General features: G+C 37.6%; 1 protein-coding gene across 13 annotated transcripts in view; it reads left to right on the top strand.

Annotated features, from left to right (window-relative positions):
* INPP4B (inositol polyphosphate-4-phosphatase type II B) overlaps positions 1-25,849 on the top strand; it is a 971,994-nt gene that overhangs the window by 489,738 nt on the left and 456,407 nt on the right. For 10 of the 13 annotated variants that reach the window (XR_010317444.1, XM_064267532.1, XM_064267539.1 and 7 more), the window contains 2 exons: positions 17,569-17,781; positions 19,778-19,822. Coding sequence is in view for 12 of the 13 variants with exons in the window: in XM_064267532.1 (XP_064123602.1) it covers positions 17,691-17,781; positions 19,778-19,822 (136 nt within the window). In the remaining variant the exon portion in view is untranslated. The remainder of the gene's footprint in view (positions 1-17,568; positions 17,782-19,777; positions 19,823-25,849) is intronic. The other 3 variants (XM_064267536.1, XM_064267535.1, XM_064267538.1) reach the window with 1 other exon arrangement.

Genomic DNA, 25,849 nt, shown 5'->3' with positions numbered 1-25,849 from the left:
CTTTTTGGTATAATGACTCTATATATTCCTTCCATCTTCTTTTGATGCTTCCCGCATCGTTTAATATTTTCCCCATGGAATCCTTCACTATTGCACCTTGAGGCTTGAATTTTTCCTTCAGTTCTTTCAGTTTGAGAAATGCTGAGCTTGTTCTTCCCTTTTGGTTTTCCATCTCCAGGTCTTTGCACATGTCATTATAATACTTTTCTTTGTCTTCTCGAGCGGCACTTTGAAATCTTCTGTTCAGTTCTTTTACTTCATCAATTCTTCCTTTTGCATTAGCTGCTCAACATTTGAGAGCAAGTTTCAGAGTCTCCTCTGACATCGATCTTGGCCTTTTCTTTCTTTCCTGTCTCTTCAATGACCTCTTGCTTTCTTCATGTATGATATCCTTGTTGTCATTCCACAGCTCGTCTGGTCTTCAGTCACTAGTGTTCAATGCATCAAATCTTTTCTTCAGATGGTCTCTAAATTCAGTTGGGATATACTCAAGATCATATTTTGGCTCTCATGGACTTGCTCTGATTTCGTTCAGTTTCAGCTTGAGCTTGCATATGAGCAATTGATGGTCTGTTCCACAGTCGGCCCCTGGCCTTGTTCTGACTGATGATACTGAGCTTTTCCATCGTCTCTTTCCACAGATGTAGTCAATTTGATTTCTTTGTGTTCTCTCTGGTGAGGTCCATGTGTATAGTTGCCGTTTATGTTGGTGAAGGAAGGTATTTGCAATGAAGAAGATGTTGGTCTTGCAAAATTCTATCATTCAATCTCTGGCATTGTTTCTATCACCAAGGCCATATTTTCCAACTACTGATCCTTCTTCTTTGTTTCCAACTTTCGCGTTCCAATCACCAGTAATTATCAATGCATCTTGATTACATGTTTGATCAATTTCAGACTGCAGCAGCTGATAAAAATCTACTTCATCCTTGGCCCTAGAGGTTGGTGTGTAAATTTGAATAATAGTCATATTAACTGGTCTTCCTTGTAGGTGTATGGATATTATCCTATCACTGACAGTGTTGTACATCAAGATAGATCTTGAAATGTTCTTTTTGACGATGAATGCAACACCATTCCTCTTCGAGTTGTCATTCCCAGCATAGTAGACTATATGATAGTCCAATTCAAAATGGCCAACACCAGTCCATTTCAGTTCACTAATGCCTAGCATATTGATGTTTATGTGTTCCATTTCATTTTTGATGATTTCCAATTTTCCTAGATTCGTACTTCGTGCATTCCAGGTTCTGATTATTAACGGATGTTTGCCGGTGTTTCTTCTCATTTGGAGTCGTGCCACATCAGCAAATGAAGGTCCCGAAAGCTTTACTACACCCACATCATTAAGGCCGACTCTACTTTGAGGAGGCAGCTCTTCCCCAGTCATCTTTTGAGCACTTTCCAACCTGGTGGGCTTATCTTCCAGCACTATATCAGACAATGTTCGGCTTCTATGCATAAGGTTTTCACTGGATAATGATTTTCAGCAGTAGACTACCGGGTCCTTCTTCCTAGTCTGTCTTAGTCTGGAAGCTCAGCTGAAACCTGTCCTCCATGGGTGACCCTGCCAGTATCTGTATACTGGTGGCATAGCTTCCAGCATCACAGCAACACAAAAGCCCCCCACAGTAAGACAAACTGACAGACACGTGGGGTCTCTCGAGAAGACAAAGTAAAGTATTATAATGACACGTGCAAAGAGCTGGAGATGGAAAACCAAAAGGGAAGAACACGCTTGGTGTTTCTCAACCTGAAAGACCTGAAGAAAAAATTCAAGTCTCGAGTTGCAATAGTGAAGGATTCCATGGGGAAAATATTAAACGATGCAGGAAGCATCAAAAGAAGATGGAAGGAATACACAGAGTTATTATACCAAGAAGAATTAGTCGATATTCAACCATTTCAAGAGGTGGCATATGCTCAGGAACTGGTGGTACTGAAGGAAGAAGTCCAAGCTGCTCTGAAGGCATTGGTGAAAAATAAGGCTCCAGGAATTGATGGAATCTCAGTTGAGATGTTTCAACAAACAGATGAAGGGCTGGAGGTACTCGCTCGTCTATGCCAAGAAATATGGAAGACAGCTTTCTGGCCAACTGACTGGAAGAGATCCATATTTATGCCTATTCCCAAGAAAGGTGATCCAACCGAATGTGGAAATTATAGAACAATATCATTAATGATAAAAAAAATTATTTTTTTATCATTAATATCACCCACAAGCAAAATTTTGCTGAAGATCAAAAACGGCTGTAGCAGTATATCGACAGGGAAGTGCCAGAAATTCGGGCCAGTTTCAGAAGAGAACGTGGAACCAGGGATATCATTGCTGATGTCAGATAGATTCTGGCTGAAAGCAGAGAATACCAGAAGGATGTTTACCTGTGTTTTATTGACTATGTAAAGGCATTCGAGTGTGTGGATGATAACAAACTATGGATAACATTGCGAAGAATGGGAATTCCAGAACATTTAATCATGTTCCTGAGGAATATTTACAGATCAAGAGGCAGTTGTTCGGACAGAACAAGGGGATATTGATTGGCTTAAAGTCAGGAAAGGTGTGCGTCATGGTTATATTCTTTCACCATACCTATTTAATCTGTATGCTGAACAAATAATCCGAGAAGCTGAACTATATGAAGAAGAATGGGGCATCAGGATTGGAGGAAGACTCATTAACAACCTGGGTTATGCAGATGACACAACCTTCCTTGCTGAAAGTGAAGAGGACTTGAAGCAGTTACCAATGAAGATGAAAGACCACAGCCTTCAGTATGGATTACACCTCAACACAAAGAAAACAAAAATCCTCACAGTGGGACCAATGAGCAACATCATGATAAATGGAGAAAAGATTGAAGTTGTCAAAAATTTCATTTTACTTGGATCCACAATCAACAGCCATGGAAGCAGCACTCAAGAAATCAAAAGACACATTGCATTGGGTAAATCTGCTTCAAAGGACCTCTTCAAAGTGTTGAAGAGCAAAGATGTCACCCTGAAGACTAAGGTGTGCCTGACCCAAGCCATGGTATTTTCCGTCACATCATATGCATGTGAAAGCTGGAGAATGAATAAGGAAGATGGAAGAAGAGTTGACACCTTTGAATTGTGGTTTTGGCAAAGAATATTGAATATACCATGTACTGCCAAAAGAACGAACAAATCTGTCTTGGAAGAAGTGTGGCCAGAATGCTCCTAGAGGCAAGGATGGCGAGACTGCATCTTATATACTTTGGACATGTTATCAGGAGGGATCAGTCCTTGGAGAAGGCCATCATGCTTGGCAGGGTACAATGTCAGCAGAAAAGAGGAAGACCCTCAACCAGGTGGATTGACACAGTGGCTGCAACAATGAGCTCAAGCATAGCAAGGATTGTAAGGATGGTGCAGGACCAGGCAGTGTTTTGTTCCGTAGTGCATAGGGTCTTTATGAGTTGGAACCAACTTGATGGCACCTAAAAATAACAAAATATGTATATGAGATATATGTATATATATATAGTGTCAATTTTTGGAGCCTTGTTTTCCTCCAGTGCCTTCAGGGCAGCTTGGGCTTCATCCTTCAGTACCATCAGTTCTTCATCATATGCTACCTCCTGAATTGTTTGAACGTTGACCAATTCTTTTTGGTACAGTTACTCTGTATTCCTTCCGTCTTCTTTTGATGCTTCATGCATAGTTCAATTTTATGCCAATAGAATCCTTCAGTATTGCAACTCGAGGTCTGAATTTTTTCTTCAGTTATTTCAACTTGATAAATTCTAAGCATGTTCTTCCCTTTTGGTTTTATAACTCTAGGCCTTTGCATATTTCATTATAATACTTTGTCTTCTTGAGCCTCCCTTTGAAATCTTCTGTTCTGCTCTTTTACTTCATTTATTCCTTTGCTTTAGCTACTCTATGTTCCAGAGCAAGTTTCAGAGTCTCTTCTGACATTCTTTTCTGCCTTTTTAATGCTCTTTCTGCTTTCTTCATGTATGATGTGCTTGAGCTCATCTGGACTTCGGTCATTGGTGCTCAATTCCTCAAATCTATTCTTGAGATAGTCTCTAAATTCAGATGGGATATACTCAAGGCCATACTTTGGTTCTCGTGAACTTGTTTTAATTTTCTTCAGCTTCAACTTGAACTTGCATATGGACAGTTGATGGTCGGTTCCACAGTTTGCCCTTTGCCTTGTTCTAACTGATGATATTGAGCTTCTCTGTCATCTCTCCACAGATGTGGTTGATTTGATTCCTGTGTATTCTCTCTGGAGAGGTCCATGTGTATAGTTGCTATTTATGTTGTTGAAAAGGTATTTGAAATGAGTAAGTCAATTGTTTTACAAAATTATATCATGCATTCTCTCACATCCTATCAACAGGGTCATATTTTTCAAGTTCCTACCCTTTAACTTTGTATCCAGCTTTTACGTCCCAATCACCAGTAATTACCAATGCATCTTGATTGCATGTTTGATTAATGTCAGACTGCAGAAGTTGGTAAAGATCTTCAATTTACTCATCTTTGGTATTAGTGGTTCATGCATAAATTTGAACAATAGTCGTATTAACTAGTTTTCCTTCTTGGGGATGAATATTATCCTATCACTGACAGCATTGTATTTCAAAATAGACCTTGAAATGTTCTTTTTCATGATGAATGTGACACCTTTCCGTTCAATTTTTCATGTCCAGCATATTAGACCATATGATTGTCAGTTTAAAAATTGTCAATACTAGTCCATTTCAGCTCACTAATGCCTGGGATATAGATCTTTAAGCATTCCATTTCGTTTTTGACAACTTCCAATTTTCCCTGATTCATACTTCATACATTCCACATTCCTATTAATGCATGTTTGCAGCTATTGCTCCTCATTTTGAGTCATGCCACATCACCAATGACAGTCCTAAAAACTTTACCCCATCCATGTCATGAAGGTCAACTCTAATTTGAGGAGGCAGCTCTTCCCAGTCATATTGTGAGTGCCTTCCAATGTGAGGGGCTCATCTTTCAGCTCTATATCAGACAATGCTACTATTGCTATCTATAACGTTTTCACTGGCCAGTTTTGTCATAAGTAGATCACCAGGTCCTTCTTCCCAGTATGTGTTAGTCTGGAACCTTTGCTGAAACCTGCCCATCATGGATGACCCTGATAGTGTTTAAAATACCCATGGCATAGCTTCAACCATCACAGCAACATGCAAGCCTCCATAGTTAAACAAACTGACAGGTGATGGAGATAGACAGATACATGTGTTTAATGTTTTAGTCCACTATTGTTTAAATCTTCATTAGATAAGGTAATCTAAGCCACACTTCTGGAAAATGCTTGTTCTCTAGATAGGCTCCCTTTCTCCCTGCATTTTTCCCTAAGATTGTGCCCACATATTTGAAGAAAAGCCCTTCCATGACCATGAGATATTGAACAAATGGAGCTCGTAGTTCTCATTCTGTTACTCAGTGACTGCTTGTTATTGTCCGCTGAGGTACAGAAAAACTTTCCCAGAGAGTTCCAATAAATTTATCCTCACGCATTTGGTTGGAGTAACCCATACACTGTTGGGTTACCATGGACTAACTTGGTCTCAATTTGATTCTTTTTTTTTTTTAATAATTTTTATTGTGTTTTAAGTGAAAGTTTACAAATCAAGTCAGTCTCTCACACAAAAACCCATATACACCTTGCTACACACTCCCAATTACTCTCCCCGTAATCACACAGCCCGCTCTCTCCCTCCACTCTCTCTTTTCATGTCCATTTCATCAGTTTCTAACCCCTCCACCCTCTCATCTCCCCTCTAGGCAGGAGATGCCAACATATTCTCAAGTGTCCACCTGATCCGAGAAGCTCACTCCTCACTAGCATCCCTCTCCAACACATTGTCCAGTCCAATCCATGTCTGAAGAGTTGGCTTCGGGGATGGTTCCCATCCTGGGCCAACAGAAGGTCTGGGGCCCATGGCCACGGGGGTCTTCCAGTCTCAGTCAGACCATTAAGTTTGGTCATATGAGAATTTGTGGTCTGCATCCCACTGCTCTCCTGCTCCCTCAGGGGTTCTCTGTTGTGTTCCCTGTCAGGGCAGTCATCAGTTGTAGCCGGACACCATATAGTTCTTCCGGTCTCAGGATGATGTCGTTGCTGGTTCATGTGGCCCTTTCTGTCTCTTGGGCTCGTAATCGCCTTGTGTCCTTGGTGTTCTTCATTCTCCTTTGATCCAGGTGGATTGAGACCAATTGATGCATTCTAGATGGCTGCTTGCTAGTGTTTAAGACCCCAGACGCCACTCTTCAAAGTGGGATGCAGAATGTTTTCTTAGTAGATTTTATTATGCCAATTGACTTAGATGTCCCCTGAAACCATGGTCCCCAGAACTCTGCCCCTGCTACACTGGCTTTCAAAGCATTCAGTTTATTCAGGAAACTCCTTTGCTTTGGTTTAGTCCAGTTGTGCTGACCTCCCCTGTATTGTGTTCTATCTTTCCCTTCACCTAAAGTATTTTTTATCTACTATCTAAATTAGTGAATGTCCCCTCCCATCCCCCCATCATAACCACAAAAGAATGTTTTCTTCTCATTTTAAACTATTTCTCAAATTCTTATAATATTGGTCTTATACAATATTTGTCCTTTTGCAGCTGACTAATTTCATTCACCATAATGCCTTCCAGGTTCCTCCATGTTATGAAATATTTCTCAGATTCCTCACTGTTCTTTATCAATGCTTAGTATTCCATCGTGTGGATATACCATAATTTATTTATCCATTCATCTGTTGATGGGTACCTTGGTTGCTTCCATCTTTTTGCTATTATAAACAGTGCTGCAATAAACATTGCTGTGCATATATCTGTTCATATAAAGGCTCTTATTTCTTTAAGATATATTCGAAGGAGTAGGATTGCTGGATCGTATGGTAGTTCTATTTCTAGCTTTTTAAGGAAGCCCCAAATGGATTTCCAAAGTGGTTGTACCATTTGACATTCCCACCAGCAGTGTATAAGTGTTCCAATCTCTCCACAGCCTCTCCAACATTTATTCTTTTGTGTTTTTTGGATTAATGCCAGCTTTGTTGGAGTGAGATGAAATCTCATTGTAATTTTGATCTACATTTCTCTAATGGCTAGTGATTGTGAACATTTCCTCATATATCTGTTAGCTACCTGAATGTCTTCTTCAGTGAAGTGTCTATGCATATCTTTTGCCCATTTTTTAATTGGGTTATTTGTCTTTTTGCAGTTGAGCTTTTGCAGTATCATGTAGATTTTAGAGATCAGGTGCTGATCAGAAATGTCATAGCTAAAAACTTTTTCCCAGTCTGTAGGTAGTCTTTTTGCTCTTTCGGTGAAGTCTTTGGATAAACATAGGTGTTTGATTTTTAGGAGCTCCCAGTTATCTAGTTTTTCTTCTACATTCTTTATAATGTTTTCTATACTGTTTCTGCCATGTATTAGGACTCCTAACGTTGTCCGTATTTTTTTCTTCCATGATCTTTATCATTTTAGATTTTATATTTAGGTCTTTGATCCATTCTGAGTTAGTTTTTGTGCATGGAGTGAGGTATGGGTCTTGTTTCATTTTTTTGCAGATGGACATCCAGTTATGCCAGCACCATTTGTTAAAAAGACTGTCTTTTCCCCATATAACTGTTTTGGGGCCTTTGTCAAATATCAACTGCTCATATGTGGATGGATTTATGTCTGGATTCTCAATTCTGTTCCATTGGTCCATGTATCTATTGTTGTACCAGTACCAGGCTGTTTTGACTACTGTGGCAGTATAATAGGTTCTAAAATCAGGTAGAGTGAGGCCTCCCACTTTGTTCTTCTTTTTCAGTAATGCCTTATTTTTCCGGGGCTCCTTTCCCTTCCATATGAAATTGGTGATTTGTTTCTCTATCTCATTAAATAATGTTGTTGGGATTTGGATCTGAATTGCATTAAATGTATAGATCGCTTTTGGTAGAATAGACATTTTTATAATGTTAAGTCTCCCTATCCATGAGCAAGGTATGTTCTTCCACTTATGTAAGTCTCTTTTGGTTTCTTGCAGAAGTGTACTGTCGTTTTCTTTGTATAAGACTTTTACATCTCTGGTAAGATTTATTCCTAAATATTTTATCTTCTTGGGGGCTACTGTAAATGGCACTGATTTGATTTCCCCTTCGATGTTCTTTTTGTTGGTGTAGAGGAATCCAACTGATTTTGGTATGTTTATCTTGTATCCCAATACTCTGCTAAACTCTTCTATTAGTTTCAGTAGTTTTTTGGAGGCTTCCTTAGGGTTTTCTGTGTATAAAATCATGTCATCTGCAAATAGAGATGCTTTCACTTCTACCTTGCAAGTGTGTATACCCTTTATTTCTTTATCTCGCCTAATTGCTCTGGCTAGGACTTCCAGCACAATGTTGAATAAGAGTGGTGATAAAGGGAATCCTTGTTTGGTTCCTGATCTCATTGGGAATATTTTCAGGCTCTCTCCATTTAGGGTGATGTTGGCTGTTGGCTTTGTATGAATGCCCTTTATTATGTTGAGGAATTTTCCTTCTATTCCTATTTTGCTGAGAGTTTTTATCATGAGTGAGTGTTCAACTTTGTCAAATGCCTTTTCTGCATCAATTGATAAAATCATGTGATTCTTGTCTTTTGTTTTATTTATGTGGTGGATTACATTAATTGTTTTTCTAATGTTGAACCATCCCTGCATACCTGGTATGAATCCCACTTGGTCATGGTGAATTATTTTTTTGATATATTGTTGAATTCTATTGGCTAGAATTTTGTTGAGGATTTTTGCATCTACATTCATGAGGGATATAGGTCTATAATTTTCTTTTCTTGTGGTGTCTTTACCTGGTTTTTGTATCAGGGATATGGTAACTTGATAGGATGAGTTTGGTAGTATTCTGTCCTTTTCTATGCTCTGAAATACCTTTAGTAGTAGTGGTGTTAACTCTTCTCTGAAAGTTTGGTAGAACTCTGCAGTGAAGCCATCCAGACCAGGGCTTTTTTTGTTGGGAGTTTTTTGATTGCCTTTTCAATCTCTTCTTTTGTTATGGGTCTATTTAGTTGTTCTACCTCTGTTTGTGTTAGTTTAGGTAAGTAGTGTGTTTCTAGAAATCCATCCATTTCTTCTAGGTTTTCAAATTTGTTTTAGTATAGCTTTTCGTAGTAATCTGATATGATTCTTTTAATTTCAGTTGGGTCTGTTGTAATATCGTCTTTCTCATTTCTTATTCAGGTTGTTTCCTCTCCTGTTTTTTTTCTTTCAGTTTGGCCAGTAGTTAATCAATTTTGTTGATTTTTTTAAAAAACCAGCTTTTGGTCTTGTTAATTCTTTCAATTGTTTTTCTGTTTTCTATTTCATTTAGTTCAGCTCTAATTTTTATTATTTGTTTTCTTCTGGTACCTCTGGATTTCCGTTGTTGCTCTCTTTCTATTTGTTCAAGTTGTAGGGATAGTTCTTTCATTTTGGCCCTTTCTTCTTTTTGGATGTGTGCATTTATTGATATAAATTGGCCTCTCAGCACTTTTGCTGTGTCCCAAAGGTTCTGATTGGAAGTGTTTTCATTCTCATTGGATTCTCTGAATTTCTTTATTCCATCCTTAACATCTTCTATAATTCAGTCTTTTTTGGGCAGGGTATTGTTCAGTTTCCAAGTGTTTGATTTCTTTTCCCTGGTTTTCCTGTTATTGATTTCCACTTTTATGGCCTTATGGTCAGAGAAAATGCTTTGTAATGTTTCAATGTTTTGGATTCTGCTAAGGCTTGCTTTATGACCTAATATGTGGTCTATTCTAAAGAATGTTCCATGTGTACTAGAAAAGAAAGTATAGCTGGTTGCTGTTGGGTGGAGTGTTCTGGATATGTCTACGAGGTCAAGTTGGTTGATTGTGGCATTTAGATCTTCCGTGTCTTTATTGAGCTTCTTTCTGGATGTCCTGTCCTCTGAAAGTGGTGTGTTGAAGTCTCCTACTATTATTGTGGAGCTGTCTATCTCACTTTTCAATGCTGATAGAGTTTGTTTTATGTATCTTGCAGTCCTGTCATTGGGTTCATAAATATTTAATATGGTTATATCATCTTGGTGTGTTGTCCCTTTAATCATTATATAGTGTCCTTCCTTATCCTTTCTGATGGATTTAACTTTAAAGTCTATTTTGTCAGAAATTAATATTGCCATTCCTGCTCTGTTTTGATTGTTGTTCGCTTGATATATTTTTTTCCATCCTTTGAGTTTCAGTTTGTTTGTGTCTCTAAGTCTAAGGTGTGTCTCTTGTAGGCAGCATATAGATGGATCTTGTTTTTTAATCTATTCTGCCACTCTCTGTCTCTTTATTGGTGCATTTAGTCCATTTACATTCAGGGTAATTATGGATAGGTATGAATTTAGTGCTATCATCTTGATGTCTTTTTTTGTGTGTTGACAGTTTCTTTTTCCCACTTGATTTTATGTGCTGAGTAGATTTTCTTTAGATATTGTCCTTTCCTCATATTTGTTGTTGTTGATTTTGTTTCTCCTTAATCTGTATTTTTCCCTTGTATTTTATTTTGATGAGTAGGATACTTTGTCTCCTTTGTGGTTATCTTATTATTTACCCTTATTTTTCTAAATTTAAAACTAACTTTTATTTCTTTGTATCACCATATCTTCCTCTCCATATGGAAGGTGTATGATTACATTTCTTAGTCCCTCTTTATTATTTTAATGTTGTCTTCCTTTATAGAGTAATATTGCTGTTACCCTGTTTTGGGCTTTTTTTTTTATAATCTTGCTTTGTTTTTTTTGGATTTCTCTGTCTGGGTTGACTTCTGGTTGCTCTGCCCAGTGTTCTAGTCTTGGGTTCATACCTGATATTATTGATTTTCTAACCAAAGTATTCCCTTTAGTATTTCTTGTGGTTTTGGTTTGGTTTTTACAAATTCCCTCAACTTGTGTTTATCTGGAAATGTCTTAATTTCACCTTCATATTTAAGAGACAGTTTTGATGGATATATGATTCTTGGCAGGCAATTTTTTTCCTTCAGTTTTTTAAATGTCATCCCATTGCCTTCTTGCCTGCATGGTTTCTGCCGAGTAGTCCGAGCTTATTCTTATTGGCTCTCCTTTGTAGGTGACTTTTTGTTTATCCCTCACTGCTCTTATAATTCTCTCTTTATCTTTGGTTTTGGCAAGTTTGATTATAATATGTTTTGGTGACTTTCTTTTAAGATCTACCTTATGTGGAGTTTGATGAGCATCTTGGATAGATATTTTCTCATCTTTCACAATATCAGGGAAGTTTTCTGGCAACAAATCTTCAACAATTTTCTCTGTATTTTTTGGTTATCCTTCCCTGTTGTGGTACTCCAATCACTCATAGGTTATTTCTCTTGATAGAGTCCCACATGATTTGTAAGGTTTCTTCATTTTTTAAAATTCTTTTATCTGATTTTTCTTCAAATATATTAGTGCCAAGTGATTTATCTTCACATTCTGAAATTCTAACTTCTACTTGCTCAGTTCTGCTCCTCTGACTTTCTGTTGAGTTGTCTAATTCTGTAATTTTGTTGTTAGTCTTCTGAATTTCTGATTGCTGTCTGTCTATGGATTTTCCAGCTTATTAAACTTTTCATTATGTTCCTGAATAATCTTTCTAGTTTCCTCAGTTGCTTTATCTGTGTGTTCCTTGGTTTGTTCTGTGAATTGCCTCATTTCCTTCCTGATGTCTTGAAGGGTTCTGTATATTAAACTTCTATATTCTGCATCTGGTAATTCCAGGAATGCACTTTCATCTAGAAGATCCCTGGATTCTTTGTTTTGAGAGCCTGTTGAGGTGATCATGGTCTGTTTCTTTATGTGACTTGATATTGACTGTTGTCTCCAAGCCATCTATAAGTTAATTGTATTAGTTTATGCTTGCTTACTGTGTTGTGGCTACTTGCTTTTTTTTTGTTTTGGTATACCCCTATGGGTTGCTTGAGTGAGCTAGCTTGATTATTTTCATCTTTGGAGCTCTGATGTCCTGTCCCCAGCTGGCTAGAGCTGTTATCAGGTATATCAGTCTAGGAGTCCACTTAGTTTTCTTGTATGAATTCAGCTCAGGTTTCCGGGTAGCTGATCATCAAGTGTGTGGTACAGGCTCTGTCCCACAGTCTTAGAGGGGCAGGGGTGATTGGTGTATATACCGGCATTTGATTACAGCAGGGGGTCAGGCTCTGAACAAAGCATGGGGCTGAAAACCAACCTCCAAGTGTCTCTGAGGAAAATGCATCTCTGTTCCCTAGATCGTGCTGGTGGGTGGGTTCTGCAGAGGGTCCATGGGTACCCAAAGTTTTTGGTTGTAAGCACTGGGAGGTACCAGTTATCTTTGGACCCCTGTCGTGGGTAGCTTTGTGTTCTGAGTGGAGCTACCAGTCCTTAGGTCCCTGATGTGGGTAGGTGAGGACCTTGTTTAATAGGCAAAGCAATGTCAAACGTCAAACACCCACCTCTCCACCACACAGCTGAAATGGTTGGAGTTTGCCAGCAAGGGCCTATTCTCCCGAAACAGGCCCACACAGGTCCATGCAGAGGGGAAAGTTGCTCAAGATCCATGGACAGTTTATGGCTGGACAGGAGTCGCTTCTTTCCTGAGCTCCCCTGGTTAATGGAGCTAGCAAATTATCTTTTCCCCCCAGTTATAATTTTTTTCCTTCCCCAAGGCTGGGAGGATGGCTCTAGGTGCTTAATAGTGTCTATTGCATGCCCAGGGATTCAGCCCCTGAAGGTGGCTTGGTGATGGTGGGGTGGCATGGTAAAATATATGAAAGAACTTAGCTTTTGCCAAAAGCGCCGTTCTCCTCAGGTTCCAGAGGTGTGAGCAAGCTGTGTGTCTGGCTGCTCCACCCTGAGGAAACTGCAGCCAAATGCTAGTACCAGCGTACCACCTCTGCTCCGGGAATGGTGCCTGAGGGCTCCCCATGATTTGGGTCTGGTAACTCCTCTCCACTTCTGAATGGTCTCTTCTCCCCCTGCCCCTCAGTTTGTTGTCTAAGCTTGCCTTTGGTGCTCAGGGCTCCCAGCTTGTCAAAAATATACTCATTTTGCTTGTTTTTTTCCCGTCTTTGTTGTAAAGAGGGCTCGGCGGAAGTGTCTGTCTATTCCTCCATCTTGGCTCTGGCTCTTCTATTTGATTCTTGATGGCAGAGAAAATCTGCTGAGTTTTGTGCATGTCTTCCATCTGCCCATTGGCTTGGGAAGCTAATATCACACCCTCTGCTCCAGGGCCACCATATCTCTTTTTTCAGGCAACTCAAGTCTAACCTCCTAGCTATGAGCTCAGCTCTCTTCTTATTCCACACTGAGGGCGTGTAGGCTCTTCTTAGTCCCATCCATGACAGAGAGGAGCAGAGGGAAATCCTGGGCTTAGATGGAGGCCTTATCACTTTGCCCTGGTGTGTGGATCCTCTTTTATTTTAGGAGAAAGCCCCATTTTGGGGCAAGGGCAACTAGAAAGGTGGCCTCCTCCCAGGTTTACAATGGGGACACAGGACGTCCGCCTGCCATCTACTGTTGAACTTCTCCTCCTTTTGAGCATTTGAAATCCTAGCTAGGAGCACAGCTCTGTAACCCTTGACCCCTGGCCTCACTGGTTTCTATCCCTCTTTTTCTACTTTCTTCTATTTCCAGCTTCATGGGTGCCAGAAATATCTTCAACCCACTACGTACAATTTCTAAAATTTGGTCAACCAGGTGTAGCCCTCAATATATTAAATAAGATGTAAAGAATTTAACAGATCCTGCTTCTCAAACCTAATTGTTTTGCTGTTTCCTACCCTGGAGTGATAAATATAAGGCTGAGTCTCTATATAGATGGTTGTGAGGGAAAAATGATTTTAAATAATTAGGATGCATTTTTTTAATATTTGCAAAACTGTTGCCCTCTTTAGAACTTTATACGTGATCGCGAAAATAGGCGACCTGACTCCTCTTTTTCCTTCTTTCATCTCTCTCTTTTTTATTATAATTCCTCTACCTTTCTTATTTCTTATATCTTTGTTTTGTTTATTTATTCATTTTTTTGAATCTCCAATTTGTGTTGAATCTGAGTTATCCAGTGCTACTATAACAGAAATACTACAAGTGGTTGGCTTTATTTAACAAGCAAATTTATTTTCTCTGTCGATTCTGGGGGAAGATCCTTGTCTCTTGTTGGCTTCTACTCCTTGGTTCCTTGGTGATCTACCTGTGGCATGGCATCTGTTTCCCCTTTCTGTGCTTCTTGTTTCCACACCGAACCTGCTCTTTTTGTATCTCAAAAGTTATTGGTTCAAGGCACACCCTACACTGAGATGGCCTTACTAATGTAACAAAGGAAAGCCTATTCCCAAGTGGGGTTACATCCAGAAGTATACAAAAAAAAAAAAAAAAACAACTCATTGCCATCAAGTGGATTCCAACTCATTGCCATCAAGTTGATTCTGACTTATAGTGACCCTATAGGACAGAGTATAACCACCCCATAGGGTTTCCAAGGAGTGGCTGGTAGATTCCAACTGCCAGCCTCTTGGTTAGCAGTCAAATGCCTAACCACTGTGCCACCAGTTCCCCATATATCTACAAGTATAAAAATAAAAAAAAACCCAAACCCATTGCCACTGAGTCAGTTCTGACTCAGAGTGACCATAGAGACCCTGTTGGACAGAGTAGAACTTCCCCATGGGGTTTCTGAGGCTGTAATCTTTATGGGAATGGACTGCCACATCTTTCTCTTTCGGAGTGGCTGGTTTGAACCACTGACCTTTCAATTAGCAGTCAAGTGCTTATCCACTTCACCATAGGGCTGCTTCCACAAGTATAGGGGTTAGAATTTACAGCATATAATTTTGGGGGATACAATTCAGTCCATAACATATGGAAGCTATATTATTTGACACTGTATCAGAAGTATGCTATAATAAAACACAATTACAGCTAAAGGCATTCTTCTTAACATCATGTCCTCTACCCACTATTCACCACAGGAGCACTTGGCATCAAGATGCTATTTAGTTTGCGTATCACTTTTGAGTAGCCAGCATTGTACTGCAGGCTTCTAAGGTTGACCCCACAACATTTTGTCCCTTTATCATCCCATGTTTCTAATTTTCCATGTATGTTAGTCTTGTCTTCTTAATTAGCCGTAATCTTCCTGTGTGATTTTATGTTGTCTGTTTTGGTGGGAAGTGAAAAAATATTAACAAATAACTGTTATTACAGTCGTCAGTAAGAAATAATTGAATATATTTACAAATCGTCTCTGTTTCTCAGGGAAGAAGAAGAGAACCAAGTGTATTTGCTGAATATTATGACCGTTTGATTTGTAACTCTTCTAAGTGAGACAAATGATATGAGAACTGATATGGGTAGCAACCATGCTTATAAGCTATCTCTTTCAAATATGTCTGTAGTATGCAAAAACCACAATCTATTTTAGTGCATGATTGCCAAACCAAAAAATTTCCAGACACAAAAAGGAACTGTTGTACCTAACCATAACCATAGATAAATGCTATATTTACAGCTAGAAATGCAGTGGTTTTCTAGAGATTTGTTGACAATGTACCTGATTCCTTCTTAAGTATGTGCTTTGGTAGCAAATGTCAAATAGGAAATTTGTTCTCAAGTGCAACAAAGGTCGAATGAAAATTTTAAAAAATCACAAGAGGTTGTTGCGTAATACTTGTTGTATGTATTTGGTTCAATTTTCTCTAAAATTGAAGTTATTTTCAGTTAATGAACTAATATTAAATTGGCGGTATTCTAAAAGTGGGGCTACAGTATTTTTACGCAAATAATGCTTGCCCTGTAAGTTTGTTTGCCAATCACTCCTTCCCCCTGTGACGTATTTCATAGGTGCCCTATGCTAGTTTTTTTTTTTTTTTTTTAACACTAACATGTGAAAAAATTGGCATAGTAGTGCTTACAAAAATACCTCTGGGGGGAAAGAGCCAAACAAATATAGAAGGCGTGTGTTATTTGTGTAAAAATATGGTATGTTAATGAGTTTTTGTAGGCATTTTACTTCAATTCTTCCCTTCCCTTAAATTACACAGGTACCCACACACCTACACACAGATTTGACATTAAGTTCATTAATTATTCACAATTAATGTGCAGAGTTTTTATTCATCCATCCTGCTTTATTTAGGTCCCCTTTTCAAGAACAGGATTAATAAAATGGCTGGTCAGGATTAGGGGTTGAATCTTTGGTCAAGAAATGTAATGAAGTTAACAAAGCCTTTGCATATGCATGGCAGTCTGCTACAGGTATTAACATGCTATTAGGATTTGTCATAAGTTCTTCAGAGAGGGTGGTGCAGCGAATCTGTGTTCTACCCTTATCAGAAAAGACATCTCAGTTTAATAGTAAAAAAGTAAGTTAGGAAGCATTATCTTACTTCAAAGCATGATTTCCAAATTGATGGCTTTGATCTAATTGATCATGCAGTGACACTGTACCCCAGAAAATATTCTTGGCTGTATTTTTAGAAGCCAATATGTATTTATCTGCAAATTTATTGTAGTATTTCTAAAGATTCAAGATGCTTTCTGGATTTAAAATTTTCAAGATGATCTTTAAAAGCTACGTAGAACTATAAATAAAGCAGCTTTGTTAAAGACAACAAAGGAGGCTGTTGATTTGTGAAGACCAAGACCATATCAGTATTCCAAGCCAAACTTAATTGCTGCTATCTTATTAAACAGCATTGGGTAGGCATTTAAAGATTTTTATACATTTTAATTCAGCTGGTAACTTGATTTAGAATAACATTGATTTTTTTTTTTTTTCCTGATTCATTTGGGGTGAATTCATTCTTGGCCATGTATATTATACTAAATATCAAAATGAGTTTGTAACTATTTGAGACTATCTCTATAACAGGGTATTAAATTCTTAGAGACGCTTTCTTTCCCCATGCTAATTTTTATCAATTTGCTGTTAGTTGCATTTCCCCTTGAGCTTTTTGGAATTATTATTCATTCTTTTCACCATATATCCCGATCATTAAACAATTAAATTTTTATCAGACAGAGTAGCAAGAGACTCCATGGGTAATAATGAGGTTGGAAACTCCCTTGTACAACCTGTTGGCTCATCTTGGAAGAAGAATGTCATGCCAAATTATTTTTATGTGCTTGTGAATAATGTTCTATCAAGGGTGGATGGAGAAATGAGCACAAAAAGGCAGTTCTAATGGAAAAAATCATAGTAATATCCACCTTGGCAAAACATGCTAATTCTTTGACCAGGTGCTCTCTGCTCTTGCTGCTAAATTAGGTACATATTAAGTTAGCAGCCCCTAACTTAATGCCATCAGCTATCTTACAAAATGAAGTAGAAGAGAAAAAATATACCTTTTAGAATCTGAATTTCCCTCATATGGCTATATAATAATTGAGTAGGGAATACCTATTTAACCCGGAGTTCATGGTACATTGGCTGGGTGGATTGGTCCAGGACTTATGAGTGGGGTGGTCATGAAGAAAGCTCAAATGAAGGTAATTGTAATTTTTAGCTCTATACTAAACTCTGAAGTTAACTGAGATTTTCACTGTTGATGTTTCCTAAGGGCAGAATTTCAGAGCGGGAGATCAGGTCTTTAGTGTGAAGATAAATCTACGCTAAACCAGGAAACATTGACAGTGACATTTCGACAACAAAATTTGGCAAGTTAAACTGTGAAGGTTGATCATGGAAATCAAAGAGGAAGGAACATCAGAAGAAGGCCAACACTTTCTTCCCACAGCCCAGGCAAATGATACTGGGGACTTCCAGTTCACAAGTAAGTATATTACGTGTCCCTTCCAGTAGCTCTCTGAAGACACACATGTACGTGTAGTCTCACAAATGGGATGAAGTTAACCAACAGAACTGTTTTCCCTTTGCACTATTTATTTTGATTGTGGATATCTGTGATAGGCCTCTCATCTTGTATCTTAGGTGAGATAGACGATTGTCCATCAAGTGGTTAAATATCAAATAGTAGATTCAAAGTCCTTGAATATGCATTAAGGCATTAATAAATACATTTTAAGTCCACCCTAGTTGGCATTTATATAATCTTTTGTGGGATTATTTATTATAATTGTGTATTTTATTTTTAAAACTGAAAGACATTTAAGTTGAAAGCATCAGGGAATATGGTTACTTCAGAAAAACCTAGACTGTTCTGCCATACCAGAGAGCTCTCTGTCACATAAACAAAGTAAGCTTGGAGATTTGGTCAAGATGTGCATTTCAGCTTTAAACTTGGTTTTGTGTGTGTGTGTGTGTGTGTGCTACTCAAGTAAGTAAAGTCATTGGAAATATTGTATGTTTTCTCTCCTGCTTAAATTGTAACATTGGGGTTTTATTGTTTAGCATGAATTGTGTCTTTTTTGTTTCTTTTCAGAAGATTTCTGTTGCCCATTTATTTAACATTTGCAAACCTATGCCTAACCTTCTCATTTAATTTACCTTAGCAAACTAATCTTTAGAGGACGGTATTGGTTGGAAGTAGTTTTGAGAAATTTGGTTGTTGGAGCTTACAGCAGAGTTAATTGTTAATAACCTTTTTAAAAATCGAGACTACTTGAAGTTCCCAGAAACCTACCTAATGAATGTCACTCTAACCTCTCTTGAAAAGTCTAAAATTGTTAACGACAGCATTATTAAATGTCAGCAAAGGGAGGAGGGGGTGGAGGGTGTTATGTGCAAAAAAAAAAAGTGTTAACTCTGTAAAATAAAAAAAAAAAGATAATTTTTACACAAAGAGGTGGTTCAAACAATGTATTAATGATTAAAAGCTAGATAAATTTAAATAGTACCTGTTGAAGGCACCCACAAAAAGAATCAACAAGAAAAGAAGTTTTAGAATACTCTTACATTTATTGTCGAATGATTTACTCTTTCATAAATTTTAGTTTTGCTTCTTTGACTGGGTGCATTGTAACAAACAGTATCCCACCCATAGATGCAGGCCTCGTTCACTCGTTTGGGTGTGGTCTTCAGAATTGCCCACCACATTATTTCTTGCCTCAGTTTGACCTTTCTGCCTTCTGCCCATTAACCAGTTGCCAGAGTCAGCTCTGACTCACAGCAACCCCATGTGTGTCAGAGTAGAACTGTCCTCCACAGAGTTTTCAGTGGCTGATTTTTTGAAAGTAGACCATCAGGCCTTTCTCCTGAGATGCCTCTGGGTGTACTCTAACCTTTAACTTTTTGATTAACAGCCGAGCATACTGTTTGCACAGTCTGGGGACTCTTTCTGTTAGATGTTCCCATTTCCTTACCTTTATTCTCAGACTCAGTTTCCTTCCACGTCTTCTTAATTCATGTAGTTAAGATTTAAAAAAAAAAAAAAATCGTTGACTAAAGGAATGGAAACATTTAACGGAATGCAAGTTGGAGCTATCAGTAAGTTGGCAGAATAACCACTACCATAATGCCCACCGTAACACCCCTTTAATAATTGTGACCATTAACTGCAAAAGAAACTGACACAGTAGAAAAATGCTTTATCATATTCATCATGGCATACAAAAATAATATTCTGATTTCCTTTATGACTATGGAACTAAATAGACCGATCAAAACTGTAGTCACATGGAGCTCTGCTATAAATATTATACCCTGTCTTCAGAGCTGACTGCTTACAAGCCTGATTTACCAAGTTTATTTGTTCTGCCAAATAATATATTTATTACTTCTGGTCAGGATGAAACATAGTGCTATATATTGAATTATTCTGGACATTGATTAAATATTTTTTTATCTGAATTTACATCTATTATTTATAGGCATTCAGAAGACTCCAGATGAACCACAGTTGGAATTCGTCCTTGGTAAGGAATTCTATCTTTTTATATCTACAGTAATAAAATAATGTGTATAGTGGTTTACAACTTATAGGCACATTGCCTATATCATTACATAGTTTGCAAACTTTTATGAAGATTGTTCTATAAAAAATTTTATTCTATGATGTAGGTGCCATTTTCCCCAATTTATAAGAAAAGAATCTGTGCCACTGAATAGGTCACTGAGCTGCCTAAGAACGCAGGAATCGGTGGTGATAGGATTATATCTCTCAACCAGGTCTGCTGATCCAAACCAGGGTCCCAGCACTCATTCTAATACAGTGGCTGTATTAGGTTGCTAATCAATGTTTCTGGATATCCGTTTGCTTAATTACTACTCCTTGGGCTGGAGGCTGACCACATGTAGTTTTCCTTTGGGTTCCTTTTGGCATGTACAAGATTGTTGCTTCTTTCCACCTCATTCACTCAAAAATATCCTCTTACTCTTTTACCTTGATTTTTTTGAACAGATCCTGGGTGTTTGAGAATTTAACTTTAGTTTAAAAAGATTTGACTTGCTTAAGCAACTCTAAAGTTCTGTCAAAGGTAGAAGTGTATAACCCTATGCAAGGATGAATTCAAAATGAGCACTCTGAGGCTGGTCCACTACTTAGCTAATAAGTTGTCCCTGTTTTGTTTTTGAATGAAGTATGACTTAAAAAAAAAAAATACCATTTGGAAATTAGCTGCAAAGAGGCATTTAAAAAAGATGAAAATATGGTTCATATAAACTATCTAAAGAGGTTTTTTGCTTTTTCTCCCATAGTTCTGAAATCTTTACAGGGATGAGCAATATTTTTCCATCTTACTTCTAATTAAATTTTAGAGGCTAACTCATGCATATGTTCAATTTCTTATACAGAGATCACGTATATTTCAGCATTCAAATCTTTACATGTAAATATACATTTTTTCCAAAGTTTTGAGAGCAAATTGAAATATATACATTCACTATCTTTATAATTTGTAGTGGTTTGAAGTCTCAAATATTTTAGAAACACACAAATTTGTTACATAATAAATTAGGTTTGAAATTTATTTCCCATTGCTTAAAATATTCAATTTTGAAGCATAATTTATTGAGACAAAGTTAAACATATAATTTATTTTTATAAACATTAGTGTTTTTTTATAGTTGTATCCAAAAGTTGCTGTAATTTGAGAATTCTAGATTTTTTGTTTTTCCAGCTATTTACAAGCAGATAGGAATTTGAAAATTTAAAGAAACTTTTGGAGTAACACCAATAAAAATGATTTTTTTTCTAGCAATTTCTCAAATGATTCCATATACAAAGAACTCCTGTTCTATCCCTTGAATCATTGACTACAACTCTTGCTACTTGAACTTTTATCTACCAGTCTTTCATTTGCCACAGAAAATGGAAAATTTTAACTTTTTGATAGGACTTCTGAGAAGTGAAAATTTCTTAGATTATTTCAGTGTATTTCAAAACACAGATAAACCCAAAAACTAAATCTGTTGCCATCAAGTCAATTCTAACTTATGATTACTCCATAGGGTTTTCTTGGCTGTAATCTTTATGAAAGCAGTTTGCCAGTTCTTTCTTCCACACTGCTGGGTGGGTTGAAACTGCCAACCTTTAGGTTAGTAGTGAAGTACAAAACTGAGCCACCCAGGGAACTTCAAGACACAGATAAAAACCTTCTTATTCTCATGTTGAAGAAGAGGGAGAATCTGAAGGAGGCAAAAGCAATTAGAGTTGGAGGCTGTTAGGTAAAATTGGTGGCCAACTTAGAAAGTCAATATGCCTAGGCCAAGTGCCTGTCTTCTATTTCAGTTAAAATTATGTCTTCTTTAAAGTCCTAATGTTTCTATTGTTTTGAAAGCCTAGTAAAGTTCAGCAACAATGCCGTCATCACTTATATTCCTGGCTTTGAGTCATAGATCTAAGAGATTAACATCTGTGAGAATTTATTCATGATAGTATTCCTCCACTTGGAAAAAGAAGTCTGTCAATTTTCTTTTTTTCTTTATGTGCTTGTAAAATACACTAGAATTCTTAACAACAATCATTTTATCTTATGAAATAGTAAACAATGGCTGACAAGAGTGAACAAAAGTTTAGTGGAGAAAGTTATTTAGAATCGTTAGTTTATTATTGTGCTGTTGATTCTGGAAGAGACATTCCCCAAACTCTGTGTTTGTTAGTTATGTTTCTTTGTATTTGAAGATCCTCGACAACATTGTCTGAAGAATAGTTTTGAAAGTACTCTTTCAAAGACATTGTGTCTAAATCCTTGTTGGTTTTACTGTATATTTTTTGAATTTTTTTTAATCACACAAGTTCTTAAGTACTATCAAATGGATAAAAACAGTGGCTGCAACAATGGACTCAAGTATAACATCGATTGTGAGGATGGCGCAGGACGGACATGTTTAGTTCTGTAGTACACAGGGTCGCTATGAGTTCGAAGTGACTTGCCAGCACCTAACAACAACATTATATGGGTAACTTCTATTCATCTTATAACGAATAGTGAAAGAATAATATCTTCCTACATATTTTTCGTAGTTTAAAAATATGCATGTTTATTTAATCAGAAAATAAGCAAAGTGACTTAAAACAAAAGCAAATTGTAGGAAAAAAAATACAGTAAACAAGGTGGGGGACTTTTTTTCTATCCAAAACTAAATTTTTGATATTTGGTTCTCTATTCTTTGTCAAAGCATTCAAGTAAATTGAGAATTTAATGGTCCTCTTTTTAAATTGAGAAAACAACTACGCTAATCATTTTGGTAGGTGTTATATTGCTTTGTGGAGCTCTGATGGCACAGTGGTTAAGTGTTCTGGCTGCCAACAAAAAGGTGGGCAGTTTGAATCCACCATCCACTCCTTGTAAACCCTATGGAACAGTTCTACTCTGTCCTGTAGGGTCACTGTGAGTCGGGATCAACTCAACGGCAACAGGTTTTTTGGTTAAAGTTATTTTCCATCTAAGATGTTTTCTGCCTGTCTGTTGCTATAAAATCATTACAGCTTGCTGAAGTTCCTCTGCTACATCTTTATTCAAGTAAATGAGATGGGAGATGCTTAGTCAATGGAGCAAGCTAACTAGCTACAAATGCCTTGATGGCACAAGATAAGCATGTACTGAAAAAATGAGTATCTCATGTCCATTGTTAACTTATTTTTAATCCCTGACTGCATTTAAATTAAATAATTCACCCTTACAACTGCGGCTGTGCTTCCATACACCTTTCTTTAATTCACTTGAGTCCATTGATATCCTTTCTAGTACCACAAAACCAAAAAAAAAAAAAGAAAAACCCAAACCCATTGCCACCGAGTCAATTCTGAAAACTAATAATTAATTGAAAACCTAACAGAACACTGATTTTGCCTATGGTTTAAGAAAATTGTTTTCATTTCAATGAAGCTGGCATTTCTTAAAATCTGAGTAAGCTTATTTCTTGAAGCCAATATGGAAAATGTATGTAGAAGACTAACCTTGACTAAGATATAAATTAAAATTTATCTACCATTTTTTTAATTTATCCTCCATGATTATGCTAATAATGTTGACATGAAGTGCCTCCATTTACTATCACTGGAGTCAATAGAATGCTTATGAGAATGTTTGTCATACTGTTTTATATGGACACCACGTGTATCATAAATCCAAAGCAACATACTGATAAGTATTGAATATGTACGAGAAAATGACAGGTGTGTGTTCGTATGTGTTCTTGTGTTCTTTATTTATCATCTTAAAGTCATGTTCACAAAATGAATTTGTACTTTGATGACTGATATTCAATGGAATTCAAATGACCAGACACATAGGGTACATTGAAAGATATATTTCATACATATCGACAAGTCTCAGGGTAAATTATTATTGGAATGTGGGGACATAGAAGCTGAAATGTGATCCATAACATCTAATGTATTCGTCCAGGTTTCATTAGGAGAGGCACAGAAAAATAAATAAGAAATTTCAGATAGTGTTAAGTTCTATGTAGATAGTAGAATAGGGAAATAGGACAGAACAAGGCAGAGGTCTGGGGAACAGAGAAAAGATTTTAGATATGGTGGTTGAAAGAGGGCATCTAGGTGCCCAAAGGGGCTTATATACACTACAGATACTGATTGGGAAAGTGTCCATGCTGACCCTAAGACCCAGGTAACTTTCTAAGCAGGAGGGGGCTGGCTACGGGAGGGCATTAAGAAGTATATAATAGGGTTCTGGTAATGGAAATATCGAGGCTCAGGGATAGTTACTCAGGTTACTAGTTTGACTCGGCATGACACCAAGTTACAAGTTGGACTAGACTTCAGGTAAAAAGGGCCCAAGGGGAAATGGCAACGTTGTGAAGGACCATTTACTGGGCTACTGGAATACCAAGGTCAGAGCAGAACGAATTGTAGGACAGAATAGATGCTGAGCCAGATGGTTCCTCCCCTGGCCTCTTCTATTCTTCACTCATGTTCACCTTTACCTAAACCCCCAGCTGTCTGGGTAATGATGTTAGGTGATTGGGTGCTACTGAGCCTCTCTACAAGAGTAAGAGATAGGGAAACATGAGAATGAAAGCCAACTGACCATTAGATCCTTTGCCTTTTGTGAAGTTATTTTACCTGTAAAGAAACAGTGCGTCAATTTAGAGTGATTTTTTTCTGGAGAGTTTTTCCTCTAGAATTTAAGATGTATTAATTCCTCCCTCGTGTTGTTGTTGTTGCTGTTGTTAGGTGCCATCCAGTTGGTGCCGACTCATAGCGACCCTATGTACTACAGAACAAAACAGTGCCTGGTCCTGTGCCATCCTCAAAAGCATTGCTATGTTTGAGCCCATTGCTGCAGCCACTGTGTCAATCAATCTTGTTGAGGGTCATACTCTTTTTTGCTGACCCTCTACTTTACCAAGTGTTATGGATTGAATCATGTATCCTAAAAATATGTGTCAACTTGGCTAGGCCATGATTCCCAGTAGTGTGTGATTATTCACAATTCTGTCATCTGATGTGATTTTCCTATGTGTTAGAATAGAGGCAGTTATGTTAATGAGGCAAGACTCAATCTACAAAATCAGGTTGTATTTTGAGTTAATTTCTTTTGACATAGAAAAGAGAGAATTCAGCAGAAATTTAGGTGGATCTCCTTACCACTAAGAAAAAAGCATCAGGAGCAATGAGTCCTTTGTACACGGGGTCCCTGCACTGAGATGCTCCTAGACCAGGGAAGGATTGATGACAACAACCTTCCCCTCAGAGCTGACAGAGAAAGCCTTTCCCTGAAGCGGGCACCCTGAATTTGAACTTCTAGCCTTCTAGACTGTGAGAGAATAAATTTCTCTTTGTTAAAGCCACCTACGTGTGGTATTTCTGTTATGGCATCACTAGATAACCAAGACACTAAGTACTACATCCTTCTCTAGGGAATGGTCCCTCTGATAACCTGTCAAAAATATGTAAGACAAATTCTCACCATTTTTGCTTGTAATGAGCATTCTGGCTGTACTTCTTCCGAGACAGATTTATTCATTCTTCTGGCAATCCAGCGTATATTCAGTATTCTTTTTGCCAACCGTTGATTCAAAGGCATCAATTCTTCTGTAGTCTTCCTTGTTTATTATGCAGCTTTCAACGCATATGAGGTGACTGAATTCACCGTGGCTTGAGTCAGGAACACCTTAGTCTTCAAAGTGACGTCTTGGCTTTTTAACATTTTAAAGAGGTCTTTTGCAACATATTTGCCCAATTCAATACCTTGTTTGGTATCTTGACTGCTGCTTCCATGGGCGTTGATTGTGGATTCAAGTGAAATGAAATCCTTGACAACTTCAGTTATTTTCTCTGTTTGTCATGATGTTGTTTATTGGTCCAGTTGAGAGGATTTTTTTTTTTTTTTTTTATGTTGAGGTGTAATCTATACCGAAGGCTGTGGTCTTTGATCTTCATCAGTAAGTGATTCAAATCCTCTTCACTTTCAGCAAGCAAGGTTGTGTCATCTGCATATCATAGTTTCTTAATGAGTAGTCCTCCAATCTGG

Source organism: Loxodonta africana, chromosome 13 (assembly GCF_030014295.1).
Source record: "Loxodonta africana isolate mLoxAfr1 chromosome 13, mLoxAfr1.hap2, whole genome shotgun sequence".
Lineage (NCBI taxonomy): Eukaryota > Metazoa > Chordata > Mammalia > Proboscidea > Elephantidae > Loxodonta > Loxodonta africana.
Note: the sequence above shows the minus strand (reverse complement) of the source record. Positions and strands in the feature narration are given on the sequence as shown.